Source organism: Panthera tigris, chromosome D4, assembly GCF_018350195.1.
Source record: "Panthera tigris isolate Pti1 chromosome D4, P.tigris_Pti1_mat1.1, whole genome shotgun sequence".
Classification (NCBI taxonomy): Eukaryota; Metazoa; Chordata; class Mammalia; order Carnivora; family Felidae; genus Panthera; species Panthera tigris.
This window is the reverse complement of record NC_056672.1, coordinates 85735775-85755291: the sequence shown is the minus strand read 5'-3', so window position 1 is coordinate 85755291 and position 19517 is coordinate 85735775. Positions and strand designations below refer to the sequence as shown.

At 57.9% G+C, this 19517-nt stretch overlaps 1 protein-coding gene across 3 annotated transcripts; it reads left to right on the top strand.

The window, feature by feature from the left end:
- The first annotated feature begins 5672 nt into the window (after positions 1 to 5672).
- Positions 5673 to 14084, top strand: AK1 (adenylate kinase 1). 3 transcript variants are annotated; one of them, XM_042963909.1, is made up of 8 exons: positions 5673 to 5740; positions 8304 to 8375; positions 8562 to 8600; positions 10010 to 10045; positions 10216 to 10379; positions 11076 to 11192; positions 13400 to 13591; positions 13843 to 14084. In XM_042963909.1, the coding sequence occupies exons 3-8, from the start codon at positions 8594 to 8596 to the stop codon at positions 13909 to 13911; spliced, it is 585 nt and encodes a 194-aa protein (XP_042819843.1). In that variant the 5' UTR covers positions 5673 to 5740; positions 8304 to 8375; positions 8562 to 8593; the 3' UTR covers positions 13912 to 14084. The 3 variants fall into 3 exon arrangements, with proteins under 3 accessions (XP_042819843.1, XP_042819844.1, XP_007094506.3); XM_042963910.1 differs by lacking the exon at positions 8304 to 8375 and having other exon boundaries at positions 5678 to 5740; XM_007094444.3 differs by lacking the exons at positions 5673 to 5740; positions 8304 to 8375; positions 8562 to 8600 and adding an exon at positions 9703 to 9845.
- The last annotated feature ends 5433 nt before the right edge of the window (positions 14085 to 19517 follow it).

The following is a 19517-nucleotide window of genomic DNA, read 5'->3' as shown; positions in this document are numbered from 1 at the left end:
GTGGAGACCTGGCAGCCCCGGAGGTGTGTGGGGTTCCTGGAGCCAAGCCCACCTGGCTTTTCCAGTCCCTCCTCTCCCTTCCTGTGTGACCTCAGGCACATCACTTCCCCTCTCAGAGCCCTGGCTCCCTCATGGGTGCGACAGGTCCGGACACTGCTCTTGACGTTCTAGGGAGGGGAGGGGCCGTGTGGCAGTTCTGTCCCAGACAGGCCGCGGAGGGTGGTAAGGACTACGAGACAATGACACAGGGCACTCTGAAGAGGTGACGTGCTTCCCTTCCCTTCCCTTTGAGGCCTGGAGGAGGAGGAAGAGACCTGCTTAAGTTTGGGGGAGGTGCTTCTGGCAGGGAGAAGTTGGGGGGGGTTGGAGAATGACATCTGTCACAGAGAGCAGCTGGGGGGCACTGGAGAGAGAGAGCACATTGAAGGGGAGAGGACAGGCGGGGCTCAGAGGTTGACTCTAGGGCCTGGGGACACTGAGGGCAGGGAGTGGAAATTTCCCGCGAGGCCCAGTGGGAAGAAGGCCGCAGGGCTGCAGCCCTGGGAGGGGCCTGGTGAGTCCTAGACCGCACGAGGCAGCCGCCGCCTTCTCGGCAAAAGGGTTTGTTGACTCCGGGTTGGCAGGAGGACGGGGGTCGGTGACTCTGGCAGATTACAACCTGTTTAGGCAGATAAGATGCCCTTGGGAGCGGAGGCCTAACAAAGGGTGACTGTGTAAGACAAGGGCGGGCGGCCTGCTGGGACGGGAGAGAGTGCTCCCCGGGCACGGGGCCAGCTGGGATGGTGGGCCCCGGAGCTGGGAGGCGAGAGCTCGCTCACGGACACGCTCCCGCAACGGGTAGCCACGTGCCGTGTGCCGTGTTAGGTGCCATTGGCCAGGGAGGGAATGTCAGGTGGAAAGAACGGCCGGAACGACAGCCTGCTGGGGGCGACCCACAGCCTGCCTCAGTAGACAGTGAGTCCACAGAAGGAAGGAGCGGTGGGAGAGGAGACTGCCCGGGGCTGGCTGGGAAAAGGCCAGGAGTGCCCGTGAGAGGGGGGCAAAGCCACAGTCCTGTGGCAGCAGCAGGATGGGCAGGAGGCTGGGACCGACCAGGTACAGTAATGGTGGTGATTGGCCTGTCAGAGGGATAGTGACCCCTTGCAAAGTCCTTATGTGGGGAGCCTAAGGCCCCGCATGAGAATGGGGAGATGGGAATACCACCCACTTCCAAGCCCACGCGAAGGCTGCTGGGGATCTGGGTCCGGGCAGAGGTTTCTAGGTAGACTTTCTCCCAGAACACTGAGGCCCTTTTGTCTGCCCACTGGTGGGCATGAAGGGAGGTGCAGTAGGAAAGCATCAGGAGGGGGTGAGTTGTTGGGGGTGGACCCTGGGACCATTCAGCTTCGCATCAGACGGTAGGACTCGGAGGATGCGGAGGGCAGGAGGCGTGGGGCTCTCAACTCTACCAACTCACCCCCCGAGATGGGACCCAGCAGAGACCGGTCCACACTCGTTGCCAGAACCAACTTCCTAAAGCCACCTCATCACGGTCCTCTTTGCTCTGGAAGCTTCACCGGCTCCCCACTGTGCCAGGACCAAACCTACCTCTTCTTTTGGGGTTCAGGGCCCTCCGACCTCCATTCTTCTTCTTTCCCAGTCACCCCACTGAGGCCCCAACCTCTCACCCCTCCTTGGGCGTGGGGCCATCTCTTACCAGCTGTAGACCTGGCATGTGCTTCCTGAAGTAGCCACTCCAGCCGTTTCCTGCCGTGTTCGGCCAGTGGGGACAGCCAGGCCCACCTGGGGCAGCTGGGCTATGCGTGAGCCTCTGCGGGAAGCTGCCCCAGAGTCCTCCTCTACTCCACCCCCTGCCCCGCCCCGCCCGCCCCACCCCAGCAGGCTTGTCTTTCAGCCTTGGAATTCTTTCTTTAACCAAAATATTTTTTAAATATTTTAAAAACTGGTTTCATGGGGACGCCTGGGTGGCTCAGTCAGCTAAGCGTCCGACTTCAGCTCCGGTCATGATCTCAGGGTCCGTGGGTTCAAGCCCTGTGTCGGGGCTCTGTGCTGACAGCTCAGAGCCTGGAGCCTGCTTCGGATTCTGTGTCTCCCTCTCTCTCTGCCCCTACCCCGCTTGCTCTCTCTCTCTCTCTCTCTCTCTCTCTCTCAAAAGTAAATAAACATTAAAAAAAATATTTTTAAACAAATAAAAACTGGTTTCATTTTATATGTTTTTTGTGTTTTTTTTTGTTTTTTAATGTTACAAAGTAACATAAGCCATACAAATGTACAAGATAGCATCTCCTGGTCCCATATCCTGTTAACAATCTTCCAGATTTTTCCCTTATGCAATTTTTGCCTGCCCCCCCCCCCACCGCCCCCTTTCCTCCTTCCTTCCTCTCTTCCTTTCTGCCTCCATTTTTCTTTCTTTAAGTTCTAGCTGGGGGAAGAAATCCCGACACTTTAATATCCCAGCATTGGTGGAAAATCCACAGATCATACACGAATGAATAATTAAAACAGGTACTCAAATACGGAAATTCGGTAGGTTGGAAAGCTCATTGAACTTCCACAAAAGGCAAACTTGTGTTTTCACATAGACTGAAATATGGCTTAGACTTGAATGCAGAAGAGAACAGGTACTTAAAATTGGATTTCTTTCCCCAATTTTTAAGATTATGGAATTTTTTTCATTGTGGCAAAAACCACAGAAGATTTACCACTTATCCATTTGGGTAGTGTTAGGTACATCTACGTTGTCGTAAAACATCTTCAGAACTTTCTTATCTTTCGTGTCCGAAACTCAAAATCTGCTAAATGGCCAGGTCATGATCTCATCATGGTTTGTGAGTTGGAGTCTTGTGTTGGGCTCTGTGCTGACAGCCTGGAGCCTGCTTCGGATTCTGTGTCTCCCTCTCTCTCTGCCCCTCCCCCACTTGTACTCTGTCTCTCTCTGTGTCTCAAAAATAAGCAAATGTAAAAAAAAAAGTTTTAAAAAATCTGCTAAATGGCAACTCTGAATTTCTCCATCCCGCCCCACCCCGTTTGCCATTCCGCTTTCTGTTTCTATGAACTTGAATACTCTAGATACTTCACATAAGTAGCGTCACACAATATTTGTCCTTTTGGGGACTGACTGACTTCACTTAGCATTGTGTCCTCAAGGTACATCCATATTAAAATTGTTTTATGTGTAAAGTAATAGGTTGTTTTAATACAAAAAGAAGGAAGCAAGCAAGCATGGAAGCTTTTAAGGAAGAAGTGAAAGTCCCAGGGGCGCCTGGCTGGCTCAGTTGGTTAAGTGTCTGACATGTGATTTCAGCTCAGGTCATGATCTCAGGGTTCATGGGATCAAGCCCCGCAACAGGCTCTGCACTGACAGCTTCGGAGCCTGCTTGGGATTCTCTCTCTCCCCCTCCCTCTGCACCTTCCGTGCTCCAACTCTCTCTCTCAAAACAAATAAATAAACATTAAAAAAAAACAAGTAAATTTTTTCAAAGTGAAAGCCCCACCCCCCCACCAGGGAGGGTCATGTGCACACCCCGGCCCCTCTGTTCTGCTTCATTTCATCAACTTAAAGATACCATCAATTTGATTATAAGACAACACGATTTCAGAGAAGTTAAAAAAAAAAAAAAAAACACCCTGGGAATAGATTTTACACACACACGCCCCCGCATGTTTAGAATTATTTTCACTGGGCTCTTTGCCTGTTTCTCTTGCTTCGGCAGACACACGGACCTCTGGCTTCCTTTCTCATGCCGACGCTACCGAGGACCATGACCCCACCCTGCCTGGCTGCACCACCGTCCCTCCCATCAGTCAGGCCCTTCTGGCACCTGACACATTTCATGCCCACATTTCGTGCCCATGTGTACACATTTCGTGCCCACGTGTGGGATTCCTAAAAGTAGGAGGATGTTTAAAATTTTGATTGACGTCAGTTTGCTTTCCCCAAAGGTTGTGCCGGTGCAGTCAGCCACCGACAGCTTTTGAGAGGGCCTTTCAAGCAACTTTGAAGACAGAACCTCTGGCCCAGCACCCATCCCTCCCACAGATGGGGAAACTAAGCTCGCAAGAGACAAGGACCTTGTCTCATGTCACAGGTGGCAGAGCTGGGACTAGACCCAGGCCTTATTATCCTGGCTGTTGTTGCTCAGAAATGACCCACCGGAGGCAGTCTCAGTCTCCTGGTACTCTCGCTCTCTTGCTCCAACACCTTCCATGGCTCCCTAGTGCCTATGAGACAAATTCTAAATTCCACTCACCGTCATCTGGGGCTGCTACCTTCAAGGTCATGAGTTCTGCCACTGCACGGTCCCGGTCTCTGCCCTGCTGCATTATTGAGCACCTACTGCTATGTGCCGGTCTCCATGAATAAACATCACTTCTACCTGTTTTGACCGAGAAAAGAGGAAGAATCGAAATAAAAAGCATTTATTGGGCATCTGAGAATTGCAATTTGGGGAGCACAGATTCAGGGAGCAACCCAAATTGTGTCCCTTTGAGGAATAAAAGCCAGGGGGTCTTTATTAGCAAATTGTAGAAGTATTAGGAAGACCACACAAGTTGTTTTCCAAACATTACGATTGGAAGAGAGAACGACATTTTACAGTGCGTCAATTTTCTAGTGCATTACGACAGTTACTAGGAAAATATCCAGTTTTTCTCAAGAACGCGGGTGCAACAGTTCTGGGTTCAGTCATATGCCTTTGTCTAGTTTAACAGTTCAGTAGCTCCTGTGTGAAAAGCTGGAGGACGTTTTCAGCCGCAAATAAGGTTTCGTGTTCAGGGATTTTTCTCAGGTTCACGCTGGGGACCTCAGGCAAGCTATTTTAAGGGGATGACCCTCACTTTCCTCCGTGCTTAAGGATTCAGGGACCCCGTCTGAGCCCCAGCGCCTGACTCAGTGAGTGCTCGTTAACGGGAACTGTCCTTTTTATCAGGATTGGCGGTCCCCCATCTGGGTGCCCACGACCCATTCAGCATTCTGAATGTCCCACATTCTCGTGCTCACCTCACGGGAGCTGCCTGGCAGTTTTGCGGAGGCAGAGCTGATATATATAATCTACACAACCACTAGCTGGGAAATGGGTACATGGACGGTCTTTGGGGGGTCCCGAGAGAGTTCGAGTTCCAGGGGGTTCTTGGGCCCCTTCTAACGGAGGGGGGGGGCGGAGAGTTCCAGGTGGGTCTTGGCCCAGGGGTCCCTGGGCAGGATCTGAGGAGGGCAGGTACTTGGGGGTGGGGAGGACTGTTCTGGCCGGCAAAGCCCCCAGAATCCACGCAATGATTGCCTCCCGCGCTGGGTCTGGCCTCTCTCTGCCAACAACCGGCTGTGGGATTTTACACAAAGAGCCTCTTCTCTCCGGGTCTCAGTTTCCCCAGCTGTCCTACAGGAAGCCGGGTCCTGTTCCCCTGCCGAGATGTGGGCACACCGGAGGTCAGGCAGGAACGGAAAGCCCTCTGCAAACTGTTAAGTGCCGTGCTGTGTGCAGGCACAGCCACCGGGGGGGATGCGCGGCGGGGAGGCGCCGGCCTTGCTCTGGCTTCCCATCGGGGCTCACCCCGGTCCGGCCCCCCACCCCCCTCCCGGTCCGCTCTCCCTCCCTCCTTCCCCCCTCCCTGCCCTGGCGGAGCGCTGGCTCCCGGCATGCTGCGCGCTGCTGACAGCCTTATAAATAGTCGCCGTTGCGGGCGGCCGGCGAGGACGGGCAGGGCACCACTGGCCCCGGCGCCCGCCGCACCCCTCCCCCAGGTCAGTGTGTGCCCGTGTGCATGTCTGGGCGCGCGGGGGGCGCCTCTGCGGGGCGTGGGGAAGCCGCGCGCGCCCGGCGGGCGCCAGCCTGTGTGTGTCGGGGCATCCTTGGGGTTTGTGCGGCTGTGTGTTTGTGTCCGTGGTTATGATCCGTTTGTATTTTTGCCTGTCTGTTCTCCCCAGGCTCTGTTCTGGGTGTTTGTGCCACCCTGCGTGTGCCCCTGCGGGGGGGAGGGGGGGGGCGGGGATTTGTGTGTTGCCGTCCTTCCTAGCCTCCTAGACAGTCGCCCCTTTGTCCCGGCTGGCACTCCTGGGGCTGGGGCTCCAGGTCCCTGCCCTTGGCACGTCCCAGCTGGGGCCCAGGGAAGGGGGCTGTGGCCTGACTCCCTGCCCCGGAGGATCTGGCAGGGGCAGCCTTTGTGATTGGAGGAGCTGTCCTGCCATGTCATTTTGAGCGCTGGGGGGGACGGGAAGCCCCCCGGATGATTGGTGAGGGCTCTAAGGGAGCCCTAGGGGCACCTTTTCTGAGCACCGCTCAGAGATCCACTCAGGACTCTCCAGCAGGAGCGGGTCACGGCCTGGGGATACAGGCCCAGAGAGGGGACACCAGGTGCCCAAGGTCACACAGCTGAGCGATGAGCCCTTAGGTCGCTGTCCCCCCGGGCCCCTTTTCCCCAGGCCCCTCGGCAGACCACCCAGTTATGAGAGGAGTTGCTGCAGCCTGGCTCGGGGGCCTTATAAGGTCTGGGTGCTGAGCCTGTAACCCAACTCCGTCCTGGACCCCTGGCCTCTGTGATGCCTCCTCACGACTCAAGTTATTTTGGACGAAGGAAGTGGCAGGTGCCAGCAGGACAGAGGGGCTTAGGTTACTGGGAAGAGGCAGGGCAAGGTGGGTTGGAGGCCACTCCTCAGGGTCACTGCAGGCTCTCCCTGGCCTGGAGACCCTCCTCCTCCCTTGCCAGCTGCCGCGGGCCATTGGCAGCATCTGCCCTTCCCTAAGCACACTCAGCAGGAAAAAGGCTATAACTCATGGCCCATGAGTGGTAGGACGGCCAATAAACCTGCTGAAAGACCTACTGGGTGCCAGGCCTAAAGCAGCAGAAAATGCACCCCTGAGTTTGACCCTAGCCTGGCTCTGGAGCAGGTTTCTCCTTCTCGCCGAGCCTCAAATCCATTCCAAGACAGCTGGGAGGTGGAGTGAGGCCCCCAGCCCTATGCTCAGCCTGGGGCCAGGCCCGGTCTGGTGGGGCACACAGGCCTGCAGTTCCACAGAGAGGTCCGATACCGTGTGGTATGTGCTACGCTGGGGGCGTTCAAAGGAGGCACCTGCCAGTGTGGGAGCGGAGGACGGAGTCCAGGAAGACTTCCTGAAGGAGGTGACACCTGAACTGGGTCCTAAACAATAGCACCTGGGGAGAGGCATCCAGGCATCAGGTGCAACAGTAGCTGGGCCTGGAGGTGGGACGCAGTCATGGTGGGTGAGGAAGTTCCAAGCGGTTCAAGCGGTGGCTGTGAAGCCTGCGGGGGGGTGGGGGGGTGGGGGGGCCAGGTTACTGAGCCCTGTCAGCCATTGTAGGGGCCCAGGCTTTATCTTGGGAGCCAAGGAGCCACACGTGGAAGGGTTTTAAGCAGGTGGGCGATGTGGTCTGATGCTTCTCACAGAAAATCCTGCGGACTGCCTGGTGGGGTATGGAGAGACCCACGGGAGGCCGGGGCAGTGGCCAGGTGCCCTGCTTGGAACAAGGAAGTGGTGTTGAGGACACAGACTGCAGAGAGGTTCGGGAGCAAGAGGGTTGGGATGTGGGTGTGCAGGGTGGAAGTCGGGTGTGAGAGAAGACAGGGCCTCTGGCTGGGTAATAGGGCACGGAGCTGGGGACGTGGGAAGGTCTGTGGGGACTTGGGGCCTGTCCAGGGGCTGTAGACTCACGGGGCTGGGAAGGGAGGCCGGGGCTGCCTGGGCAGAGGCAGGGGTCCTGGGAACCTGAAGCCAAAGTGAGAGCGAGGAGTAAAGGGCCTGGGGTTGCGGGCATGCCAGGCGGGAGGAATGCTGTGGCGGGCGTCAAAGGTCAAGGCAAGAGTGGCTGTGATGGTAGCTGGTAGCCTTGGGGAGGGCCGCCGGGGGTTGGGGAACGGAGGCCAGAGGTGGGTAGGTGGTAACTGTAGGTGGGAGGGGACGTTGAAGCAGAGTGGGGTCCCCAGAGGGGTCGGGGTGGACTCACATGCTGAGGAACACGGTCCTCGAGGGGGTGAGGGGGCAGGGGCCATGTGGGGGGTGGTGAGAGCCGGAGATCCCCCATGACAGCTGTACAGGGCTGTGTCCCCCATGAGCAGCTCCTACAGCTTCCTCCCCCTCGGGCCTCCGTGATGTCCCTTTGAACATCCTTGTCCAAACCCCACCCCAGGTGGGATGTATTGCAGCTCAAGTCCCCCCTCTCTGGCCTCCACAAGTCTTTCCTCCTGGCCCCGGGGGAGCATCACCAAGGTGTTGGGCAGACGCCTGTTTTCTGGGACTCACAAAGGGAGCGGCCCAGCAGGTGCTGATGTCACTGTTTCCGTCCCTCAGCACCGCCCTTACCACCCGGCTCCTCCAGCGGGAAAAGGTGGACAGGAGGGGGCTGCCGCCCTTTTGTTACAGGTGAGGCAGGGGACACACACGGAGGAAAGGTGACTTTCCCAAGGTCACCCAACCTGCCGGGGGCCTTCGCTGCCCGGTGCCGCTGGGAGCATCAGGGCCTGGGGCACACCGTGGGGCTGGGCAGGAGCAGAGGCAGGATGGAGGAGAGCCCCCCTCACCGGCCCCACCTGTGCCCTTGTCTTGCAGAGCGCTGACTCGGCTCCCCGGACCTCAGCAGGATGGAAGGTAGGGATTCTCTTCTTTGCTGCTCATTGCCTGGGCCTCAGTGTGCCCATCTGTTAAGGGGGCGTGCTTTCAGGAGACATTCTGGGAAGGGGTGGGGGAGGTTCTGGGGCTGCCAGAGGGGCCCGTCTGGGAGCCTCCGACATCCTCCTCAGGCATCTCACGGGATGCGCCAGCTCCAGGATTAATTTTAGAAGCGATGAGGCCTCCTTGAGGCTCCTGAGGGCCCCACAGCTCACCTCCTACACCGGTATTTATAGAGCTGAATCCCTGCCTCTTTCTAGAAAGGGTGGGCGCTAGCAAGGGGAGGCTAGCCCTGGGGAGAGGCCCCAAGTGTGTAAATGCCAAGCCTAACAAGGACGAGGCAGCGCCCAACGCCTCTGTGGGACTCAGTCTCCCCGTTGTCCAGAGAGGGTGGGTCTTGAGGATGTCTGGGGCCCTCCTGGCTGCTATGGGCTGGGACCTGGAGGGAGACATGGGGCCAGCAGGGAGCCTGGCAGGCCCGCCTCCTGGCGGCATCACGGCCCCATCCTTGGCGTTGTGCCTCAGCCTGGGTGGCCCTTAAAGGAGCCCGCTGCTGCCGCCCGAGCGGGCGGTCACCCTGCCACCCCTCGGGCTCCGAACAGCAGCTGCCACCGGGCTGTGGCCTCCCCCACCTCCAGGTGGTAGCCGGCCCACGGCAGGCAGCTGATGGGAGCCCTCGGGAGAAGTTGTTCTACAGATAACTCCTCTGGGTTTCCAGCCTCGGGGCCAGAGGGCCCCTGGGAGCTGCCAGGCCTTCGTCAGTGGGGAGGGACAGAGAGCCAGAGAGGGCCAGGGACTCCTTTCCTAAGGTTACACAGTGAGGACCTTCTTCTCCCTGAGAAGAGGGGAAGGCCGGGCCGCCTGGGAAGAGGGCCCAGCTTCCGGTTCTGGGTCTGGCGCCCTTGGAGCAGGCCTCAGTTTCCCTCGGTCTGGTGAGGCTGTGGTCCTGCTGAGTTCTAAGGGCGGGGCTGAGGCGGGAGCATCAGCGCACCTCCCACTCTGGGCAAGGGTTCTTTGTGCCCACCGCAGCCGGCTTCCCTGGCAACCGTCTCCGGGGCAACGTATGTTGTGGTTGCCGACTCCACGTTTGTACCACCCAGGGAAGGCGGGCGATGGGCAGGCCCGGGGTCTGGGAGGGAAAGGGTAGGGGACACAGCAGAACGGGAACCATGGGGGCCTGCTGCGTGAGAAACCTCCACAACACAGAAGACTGTAAGGCCAGAGGTGACCCGCCGTTGCCCAGCCGCCCACAGGGAGGGGCTGCGAGGGCGGGTGTCCCAGCCCCTCAGAGGCTCCAGGCTTTAGAGGGCCCGGCCCAGGCCTGTCCCTCCCGAGGTGCCGTTTGCCAAGCGAGTGACTGAACTCTGCTCCCCTCTTCTCTCCCACAGAGAAGCTGAAGAAAACCAAGATCATCTTTGTGGTGGGTGAGTCCAAGGCAGGCGGGGAAGGCGGCCAGCAGGGAGGCTCTTTGCAGGCGTCGGTGGGAGCCTGGGCCTGGGGTGGCACCCCGGGGCGCTGCCCCTTCTCTGCGGGGTGACCCTATCCCTGCGGCGGCCCCATTTCCTGGGGCTTCTGAACGGGTGGGCGCTTGCAGGAGGGCCCGGCTCGGGGAAGGGCACCCAGTGTGAGAAGATTGTCCAGAAGTACGGCTACACCCACCTCTCCACCGGGGACCTCCTGCGGGCCGAGGTCAGCTCGGGCTCGGCCAGGGGCAAGATGCTGTCGGAAATCATGGAGAAGGGACAGCTGGTGCCACTGGTGAGTGGGCCCGGTGGGGTGGGGGGTGATGGTGGCCCTGAGTGGGCTCCAGCCAGCAGAGCCCATGACACTCTGCCTTGACCTTCCCTGGCTCCAAACACTCCTGGCTTTGGTCCTCATGGCCCTTGGCAGAAAATTCCTTCTAGAAGCTCCCAGAGCCTCTAGGACCCTGCCCTGCTGACCCATTTAGCCTCACTCCACCCACTCAACCCCCCTCTCCCCAGCTCTCCGCCCTCCAGCTGCCCTGGCCTTTCTGTCCCGTCCAACTCATTATATTCCTTCCTGCCTGGAATGTTCTTTCCTCCTCAGCTTTCAGACTCTCCTGGCTCCACAGATTTGGGCTCAGACCCCCTAATTTTATAACCCCTTCTCTGCCCATTCAACCTGTGCCATGTTTGGAAATTGATGAACCGGCCTCACCACACTGTGAGCTTCTTGAGGAAGGCCTGCTTTGTTCGCAGTGGTGTCCTCAGATCCCTGGACGGGAGCTGGCGGGGAACAGGGGCTCCATCGATATTATTGAGTGAATGAATGAATGGGTGAATGAATGATTTAATCAGCCAGTCAAGCCTTCACATTCAAAGGAAGCTTCCTGGAGAGAGAGGCTTGTTTGAAACTTCTTTATTAGGGCAGAGGCCTAGAGGAAGGTGGAGGGAGAGGGGTTCATGACCCCGCCATCTTTTCCGGTGCCCCCAGGAGACAGTGTTGGACATGCTCCGAGATGCCATGGTGGCCAAGGTAGATACTTCCAAAGGCTTCCTGATCGATGGCTACCCTCGGGAAGTACAGCAGGGAGAGGAGTTTGAGCGGAAGGTAAGTGCAACTTGGTGGGTGCATTTGGGAGCTGTGATGTGGGGTGGTCAGGTGGAAAGAGGGCTGCCACGATGGCCAGAGAGAGTTTGGGGCAAAGAGACACTGATTGTGGGGTTGGGGTGGGGAGAGGGGTAAGGAGGGAAACTGGAGAAGACTTTCTGGAAGTCTTTCTAGAAGTTTAGAAGAAAAGTCTAGAAGAGGAGGAAGCACAGGCTGGGGAGCTCACAAACCCGAGCTCAGGTTCCAGCTCAACAGGCCTGAGGTCCATCATTCTGCCTCCCTGACCCTCAGTGTCCCCCCCATTTGCAAAATAGGAAGACACAGTTGGCAGCTGCCTTAAGGAGCAGAATGGAGATTAGAGAGAACGTACCCTCCAAAAGTGGGGCTTGGCACCTTACAAACACAGAGGGCCAGGGAGTGGGAGGGACAGGGCTGGAAGGCTCCGGCTGGCATGGAGAGAAGAGAATCTATGGGGCAGGGCAACCAGGATGATGTGGGAGAGGCGATTCAGGCCTGGCTGGAGGCCTCCAGTGCCAGGGAGGGGAGTCCAGTCTCCTTCCGTGGGCCGCGGGGAGTCTGTGAAAGGCCTAGAAAAAGTAGGCCTTGAGGATGATGGCCCCGAGTTGCGTGAACAGCTTCCCACCAGGAAAACAGGGTGGGGGCACCTCTCCCAGACATACGCACACAGGCCCCAAGCACACGCACGTGTGCGTGCATATACACAGCACAAAGCCACAGGCACATACACACATGCACACAGGCATGCATACATGTGCACACACGTCTGGCAACGCACATGCACGCACATACGTGTACGTACACGGACACAGCTCACTGATACACAGGGATATACACATGCACACACACGTGGGCACACACACACATACACCCACGCCTCCGGTGTCACAGGTCATACTAGGGAAACAGGGCTGCAAGCAAGTGCAAGGGTGGGGGCTGGGCTCAAGGAGTTTTCTTGGCAGAGGGACTCCTCCCTGGCCTTGTGGGGAGGACCAGGCATCCCGACAGGCTGGGGCAGGACCAGACCCCCAACCCCCACTTCCCAAGCCTGTGAGGCTGGGGCCACCTTTGGGCTTCCATAACTTTGAGCCTCCTCCAGTGGAAGGAGATTGGATTTCCTGACCTTGAAGTGCCCACAGTCCAGAAAGTGTCTACCCTGCTCTGGGCCTCGGTTGCCCTGTCTTTGAAATGGAAGCGGGCTGGCCTTCCTTCAGACTGGGAGGCCATGGACCCTGTAGTCAGGTGCTAGGCAGCCTTAAGGCACGTCCTGTCATGACCCACCCATACCAGCTGTGTGACGTCACCTCTGACCCTCAGGGCCACATCTAGAAAATGAGATTACTAAAAGTCTCCTTCCTTCCTGGGGCTGTTGGGGGCGCCACTGTGGGTGGTGGGCTCAGCGCAAAGGCCCAGCCCTGCCATGGGCTCCAGGGGTCCCGGCAACACGTCTTCTCAGATCTGGACACCAGGGGGCATCAGGGCCTCACCGAAGGAGGACAGGTCAGCCTCCTTCCTTGCCCTTCCCGGCTTATTCCAACAACAGTGACGTTATTCAGAAGCCCCCAGAGCTCGGCAGCCCGTCACCCCTCAGTCAAGTCCTGTCCAGCCCTGCTGTGTCAGACAGATGCCTTGATGTCCTTAGGGGCTCCTGGACTGGCAGGGGAGAGGGACACTAAGTGAATCACCAGAGGCCTCCTGAGACATTCTGGGCAGAGAAGTAAAGGGGACTCAAGAGTGTGCCCCAGAGGGCTGGGGACGGTGGGCGGGGTGGGGGGGTGTGGGTTGCATCTGGGCAGACTGCCCCAGAGGAATGAGATTTTAGCTCAAATCTGAAGGCAAGTACTTGGGATTGAGGATGAGGATTCTTGGCATGAGCGAAGGCCTGGCTTGGGAGGAGGTTGACGAGAGCCTAGACTTCAGAGAATCGGTGTGACTGAAGCCAGGAGAGCAAAGGAGTGGGAAACACAAGGTGAGGAAGGCGGGAGGCCCTCTCTGAGGGTGCTGGAGAGCTATGGGAGAGTTTGGAGGAGAGGAGTAGTTTTAGGAAGGTCCTTTAGGCTGCCCTGGGGAAGGGCTTGATGGTCTGATCTGAGTGGGTCTCAGGTGAGGCCTCGGGCATGGGAGGATGGGGAGGAGATGGCCCCCGGGGGACGGGAATGGGGCCCCTGTGACTACCGCCCCACCCGCAGATCGGACAGCCCACGCTGCTGCTGTATGTGGACGCAGGCCCTGAGACCATGACCCAGCGGCTCCTGAAGCGCGGAGAGACCAGCGGGCGTGTGGATGACAATGAGGAGACCATCAAGAAGCGACTAGAGACCTACTACAAGGCCACGGAACCTGTCATCGCCTTTTATGAGAAACGTGGCATCGTACGCAAGGTGCGCCCCCTGCAGGCCGCGGGTAGCCCCAGGAATCTGGAGTTTTGCCTGGGTTGGCCAAAATCCCCGTGACCCTGGGCCAACCCTCCATTCCGGGCCTTGGTTTCCCCGCTGGCTCCGTGATGGGCTGCTGTCCCCTGTGGCTGGGCTCAGAGAGTCAGGCCACACCTCTGGGGGAAGTGAGCCCCTGCCCCAATGAGGCCCGCATGGCCCTCCCCAGCATCTCTGCCCTCCCGGCCGTCTCCCTGCAGGTCAATGCCGAAGGCTCCGTGGACAATGTCTTCTCCCAAGTCTGCACCCACCTGGATGCCCTCAAGTAGCAGCACTGGAGCCCCTTCCCCTGCTGCCCCCCCCCCACCCCACCCCGTGCTGACCTGAGGCTGTCCTGGCCTGAGCTCAGCGCCTCCACCCTGCCCGGCTGGAGCACAGACAGAGGAAGCCACTTTATCCTGTTTTCATGGACAGCCAAGCACTAAAGGAATTTCCAAGGACATTCGGTTTTATTCCTTTTTCTTTGCTTTCACTGGAGTTGATCCACGTGATGTGGCCTCCAGCAGCCCCTCACCCTCCCAGTCCTCCTCAAGCCCCTCACCCCGCCTCGGCCAGCTGCCCTCCCCTAGTACCAGGGGAAGGAAGACCCAGGGCCCTTCCTCACCCAGGGCATGCTGGGTCTGGGGGTCCCGGGTGACTGAGGCAGGGTCCTTGCTCTCAGGGACTTGTGGTCAGGCAGAGCTGGGCCCTGGCCTGTGTTCCTCTGAACCCTTGCTGTGCGGCCTTGGCCCTGACCCCTCATGTCTCTGAGCATGTTTTCTATGCTGAACCCCACTGGGGCCTGTGTGCAGTAGGCAGTGAGGTTATAGGCTGTGGGGGGCTTCCTGGGCAGTGGGGGTGGCACATGTCAGCTGGCTAGGGGGGCGGTAATTGGCCTCCTGCGTGTAAGAAGTTCTGAGCGTCCGGAAAGGGCATCGGGATGGAAGGGTCCGCGGCACCTCCCTGAGGAGGCGAGACACGAAGGGCCTCCCACCGGTGCCTCCCCGGACGGGTCACAGCCTGCCCTTTCTGAGCCCATTTCCAAATCTGAGTTAGGGTCCGTGCCCCCTGCACCCCTCCCCTCCCAAGGGTAGGACGAGAACACGCTGAACGGGGGTGTGGGAGGGAGTCACTGGGGCCTGCGGGAGCCGAGACCAGAGTGGCCTTGGGGATGGTGCAGGGCTGGGGTGCTTCGGGGGCGCCCCAGAAATCCCTGGGGGAGAAGCACCTTCCCTTTTCTGTTCTTTCACTCTGTGACCTCCTCACCGAGGAAGGCTCAACTTGGTGCTCACGTGTCCTTAACACCCGTCCTAGTCCCCACCGACTCCCTTTAGAGCCAAGAGAACCTTCAGCGGGCCACACCTGGCTGGACCGAAACGCGACGTGGGGCTGATTGGGCCCAAGGTGTGTCCCCTTTTATTTACGGCAAGCGTGGCTGGTCTCCCTTCTGCATTAGTTATTTAAACTTTCCTTTAAAATAAACATATTTAAGTTACGAAAGGTGAGTCTATTGAAAGAATAACAGCACAAGTAAAGCCAGCACAGGGGAGGTAGGAGAAGGCAGGCGTCGTGGGGGGATGAGCCTTCTGGCCCCGGGTGGGTGCGGGAGGGCAGGTCTCTGCTGCTGGCCTCTGTTCCCCGTGCCAGCTGGGGTGTGCGGGGGGGGGCCTCGATCTCTCTGTGACCTTCCACCTCCGGCAGCGGGCACATCCGACCAAGCGGGCTAACATGCACACACGCACCTAGCACAGGGCTGCGGGGATCAGCGGGGAAGAGACGCGGAGAAAACACGCCGAAAACGAGCGGGGAAAACACTCCAAAGATGATGAGGCGCTACGGAGATCACCTGACAGAAGCATCTTCGTCATGCGTGTTTTTTTCTAGTTACTGCACCGTCACTCCAGGTGTGTCCCAGGTGAATGACAATCTAGGCTGACCCCAACTACTGTTCGCCGCAGAATCACTTTATGCGCTTAAAACAAGAAGCGGCTTGAAAAAACACAGAAATGTAAAAGCTCCAGTGCCCATCACCCGGTCCCTGCTACCACAGACACTCCTTTTGAGGGTGTCCTCTGTGCGTGTTTTCCAGAGCACCGGGCCGTGCTGGCAAGACAGGCTCATAAGCCGCCGCCTGCTGGGATGTGCCCCCCCCCCACCTCCAGTGCCAGGAGGGGGCCCGTGCTCACAAAACTGAGATCAGTTTTCAGCAGCTGAGTGCACAGGGGTCCCCTGGTGGCAGCGGGTTCCTTGAGCTGGAGCTCTCGAGTGGGGCCTTCAACATTCCTAGGAGCCCTCTTCACTGTAAGGGCACGGAAGGGTAGAGGGAACAGCTCTGCCGAGTCACAGAGGCCTGTTGGATGGAATACGGGCGAGAAGGGGGTACAGTAGCAAGAGACAAGCCCGGAGGGGCCAGGTTTGCAGGGCCTTGAATGCCGACCCAAGCATCCAGTCTCTCCTCTAGGGGCAATGGGAGTCTCAGAAAGAGGATTTTTGTTTTGTTTTGTTTTGTTTTTAATGTCTATTTCTGAGAGAGAGAGAGAGCGTGAGCAGGAGAGGGGCAGAGAGAGAGGGAGACACAGAATCGGAAGCAGGCTCCAGGCTCCGAGCTGTCAGCACAGAGCCCGACGCGGGGCTCGGACCCACAAACCGTGAGATCATGATCTGAGCCGAAGTCGGACGCTCAACCGACTGAGTCACCCGGGTGCCCCATTAATGAAAAATTGTAAACAAATTGAAAATTGGAGGAAATAATACAGTGAACACCAACATACAGTAATTGTTATCATTTCCCTATATTTCCTCATTACTGTTTTACTTTTGACAACGTATTTACAGTAAATTACAAATGAGAAAAATTCCACCCCTACAGTATGACTCTAAAAAGCAAGGACATCTTCCTACCCAACCACAACTCAGAGCTTCAATAACACTAAGTTAACACTAATATCATAATATATAATAGTCCACATGCAACTTGCTCCAATGGTCCCCAAAACGCATCTTTGTTCAAATCAGGGTGCCACCCAGGACCCCACGCCGCATTCGGGTGCGATATTTGTCAGGCCTCTGTTAACCAGGATGGCCCTGCTCTGGTGATGACACAGGCCCGTGGCGGGACCAGTTGTCCTGCAGAAAACTCCTTCCAGTTTCACCCTTTGCTTCCTTCTGGTGTCGTCCCACCTTCTCGTCCATCCCCTAAATTTCTTGGAAACTGGAAGTTAGTTGTAAAGGCATCATAGATTCAGGCTCAGCCTCGGAGACAAGAACACCTAAGGGATGAGGCCCAGGAAGGACTTTAAACCCGGGGAGGGGAGGGGAGGGGATGGTGGGGGCGCCTGGCTGGCTCAGTCGGTTAAGCGTCTCTTGATTTTGGCTCAGGTCATGATCTCGTGGTTCATGAGATCGGGCCCCATGTCGGGCTCTGTGCTGACAGGTGCAGAGCCCGCTGGGGATTCTCTCTCTCCCTCTCCCTCAAAATAAATAAACAAACACTAAAAACAACAACAACAGGCAGGGGACCAGAACTGCGTGCACCCAGGCTTCCTGTGCGAGCAAATCTCCCGGGTCTGGTTAAAAAGCTGATTCTGCTTCAGCAGGGCTGGTCTGGGCAGCGAGGCTCAGCTCCTGGTCCGTGGCCCACACTTTGGGTAGCTCAGGGAGAACCTGCTCGGCGGAGGCCTGGACCCTGGGGGTGGGGAGGAGAGAGTCTCTGGGGTCAGGGAGCACGAGTGCTCATCCGCTAGCGTGGGCAGGGAGGTGGGTGTGGCACTGGATCCAGACAGGAGACAGTCGCCGCTGTCACACTCTTCACGTCTCTAGGGACGCTCCAGGCAACAGCTTTGTCCCAAAGTGCCGGAACATTATGACCAGCCAGAGACCTCAGGGTCTCAGAGAGAGAGCGCTCTGCGGGGGTGGTGGCCTCAGATGCCCCCCCTGCTGGACTGCGCCCCTAAGTCTTGGCCTCAAGGGCCCTGAGGGCCTGGCCGGAGGCGCTGAAGTGGGAGAGGAAGGAAGCGGGGAGCAGAGGAGGCCAAGGCTGAGGCCTCCCAGCCTCGAGAGGGGCCTCGAGTAAACAGGAAGGCCTGGCGGCTCCACAGTGGGGGGGCTTTGCAAGGGTGGGAGGCCAGAGCCCTACTGCACATGTGCAGCCTGTGACCACAGGGCTTCCTCGTTGGGGAAGCTGACCCAGAGAGGCGGTGTGACTTGTCCCAAGCCACACAGCAAAGCAGAGGCACAGGGCTAGACCCTCACCTGCCTCTCCTGCTTCTTCCCTCTTCCTAGGGTTCTGGTTCAGGGTCTCCTGCCTGTGGTGCCTTCCATGGTTCATGGGGTGCTGGGTGAGTCTCTCCCCTTCGTGGGCCTCAGCTTCTCTTTCTATGAACCCTGAGCCCTATAACTTAGAGGTTCTAGGATCCTGGCCCAGTAGAATTCTTTCGCCTCCTAGGTGGTCCTCGTGAGCTCTTCAGACTACGGGGAGTGGGTTTCATCAGAAAAGCCAACCTGTACTTGGGGAATGACAGGGAGACTCTGAGGGACTTCTGTCTTCTGGAACACAACAGCGTCTGGCGGGACCACTGACCCTTGTGACCACCACGTACCCTTGGGGGGTCATTCCCCCCTCATCAGAGACCCTGTCCTTGGGCTCAGAATGCTTCCAGCACCCACCCCCTGGCACCTGAGGGTCACAACGTATGCACAGCCCATTCATTTATTCCCATCAGTACTTAGCCAAACACCTCCCACGGGCCGGGCACTATTGGAAGTGATGGGCGTTTGGTAGCGAACAGAGCAAGGCCCTCGCCCTCATGGAACTTGTGTTCTCGAGAGGGAGATGGACAAAGTAAACACCGTATAGTGTGTCACACTGACCGTCGACATTTGATCTGTGGTTTAAGAATGAGGAGCGAGCGCCCTGGGCTTATCTAAGGGAACAGTGTTTCAGAGAGAGGGAATGGCAAGTGCAAAGGCCCTGAGGTGGGCATGTGCTTGGCGCATTCAAGGAACAGCACGGGAGGCCAGGGCGGCTGAGTGTGGGGGGCTAGGGGGAGAAGAGCAGATGAGGTTGGAGAGGGGACGGGGAAGCCTCGCTGGCCATTTGAGGGGGCGGAGCAGAAGGGCTGGAATCTGGCTTCACTTTAACAGCCTCCCTTTACTGTGTGCAGAATGGCCTGGGGTAAGCCGTGGGGGCGGGGGGGGGGGGGTGGCAGGGGCAAGGGAGCTCCATGAGGTGACTACAATATTCTAAGAGGTTCTGGTCCTGACCGGGGCAGTAGCTGTGGGGTAGTGGGAACCCCCCAAACACTGGGAATTTGGGAGCGCCGCCACCAAGATTTGCTTGTAGGTTGGACGAGAGGTGTGAGAGTCAAGGTTCACCTCAAAGCTTGAGCAATGAGAGGGGGGTGGAATCGTCACGTTCTGAAGATGGAGACACAGAGGCAGGAGCGCTTGGCAGAGAATCAGGAGAACGTGGTTTTGGACACGGGAAGTCTGAGCTGCTTATTCACAATCCAGGAGCCTGGAGCCTCGTGGCGGCGGGGCGGGGGGGGGGGCGGGGGCGGGGAGCGGGGGAGAGTTCTGGCTGGACATAGAAAGCTGGGAGCCATCAGTATATAGATGGTACTTAAAGCCATTTGTCGGGATGAGGGCGCCCAGAACAGCCCTTCTCAAGCTTAATGTGCACATGAGTGCCCTGGAGGTCTCGATAAAATGCAGGTTCTGAGTCAGCAGGTCTGGGTCAGGGCCAGAGAGAAGCTCTCAGGAGATATTAGGGCCGCACTTGACAGGCGGGGATCTAAGGCATCATCTTTTATGGCCAAGACCTGCTGGTGGATAATGAAACCAACAGAGTGGCTTGTGATCAGTGTTTCAAAGAAAACGAGACAAGATGGACGCGTAT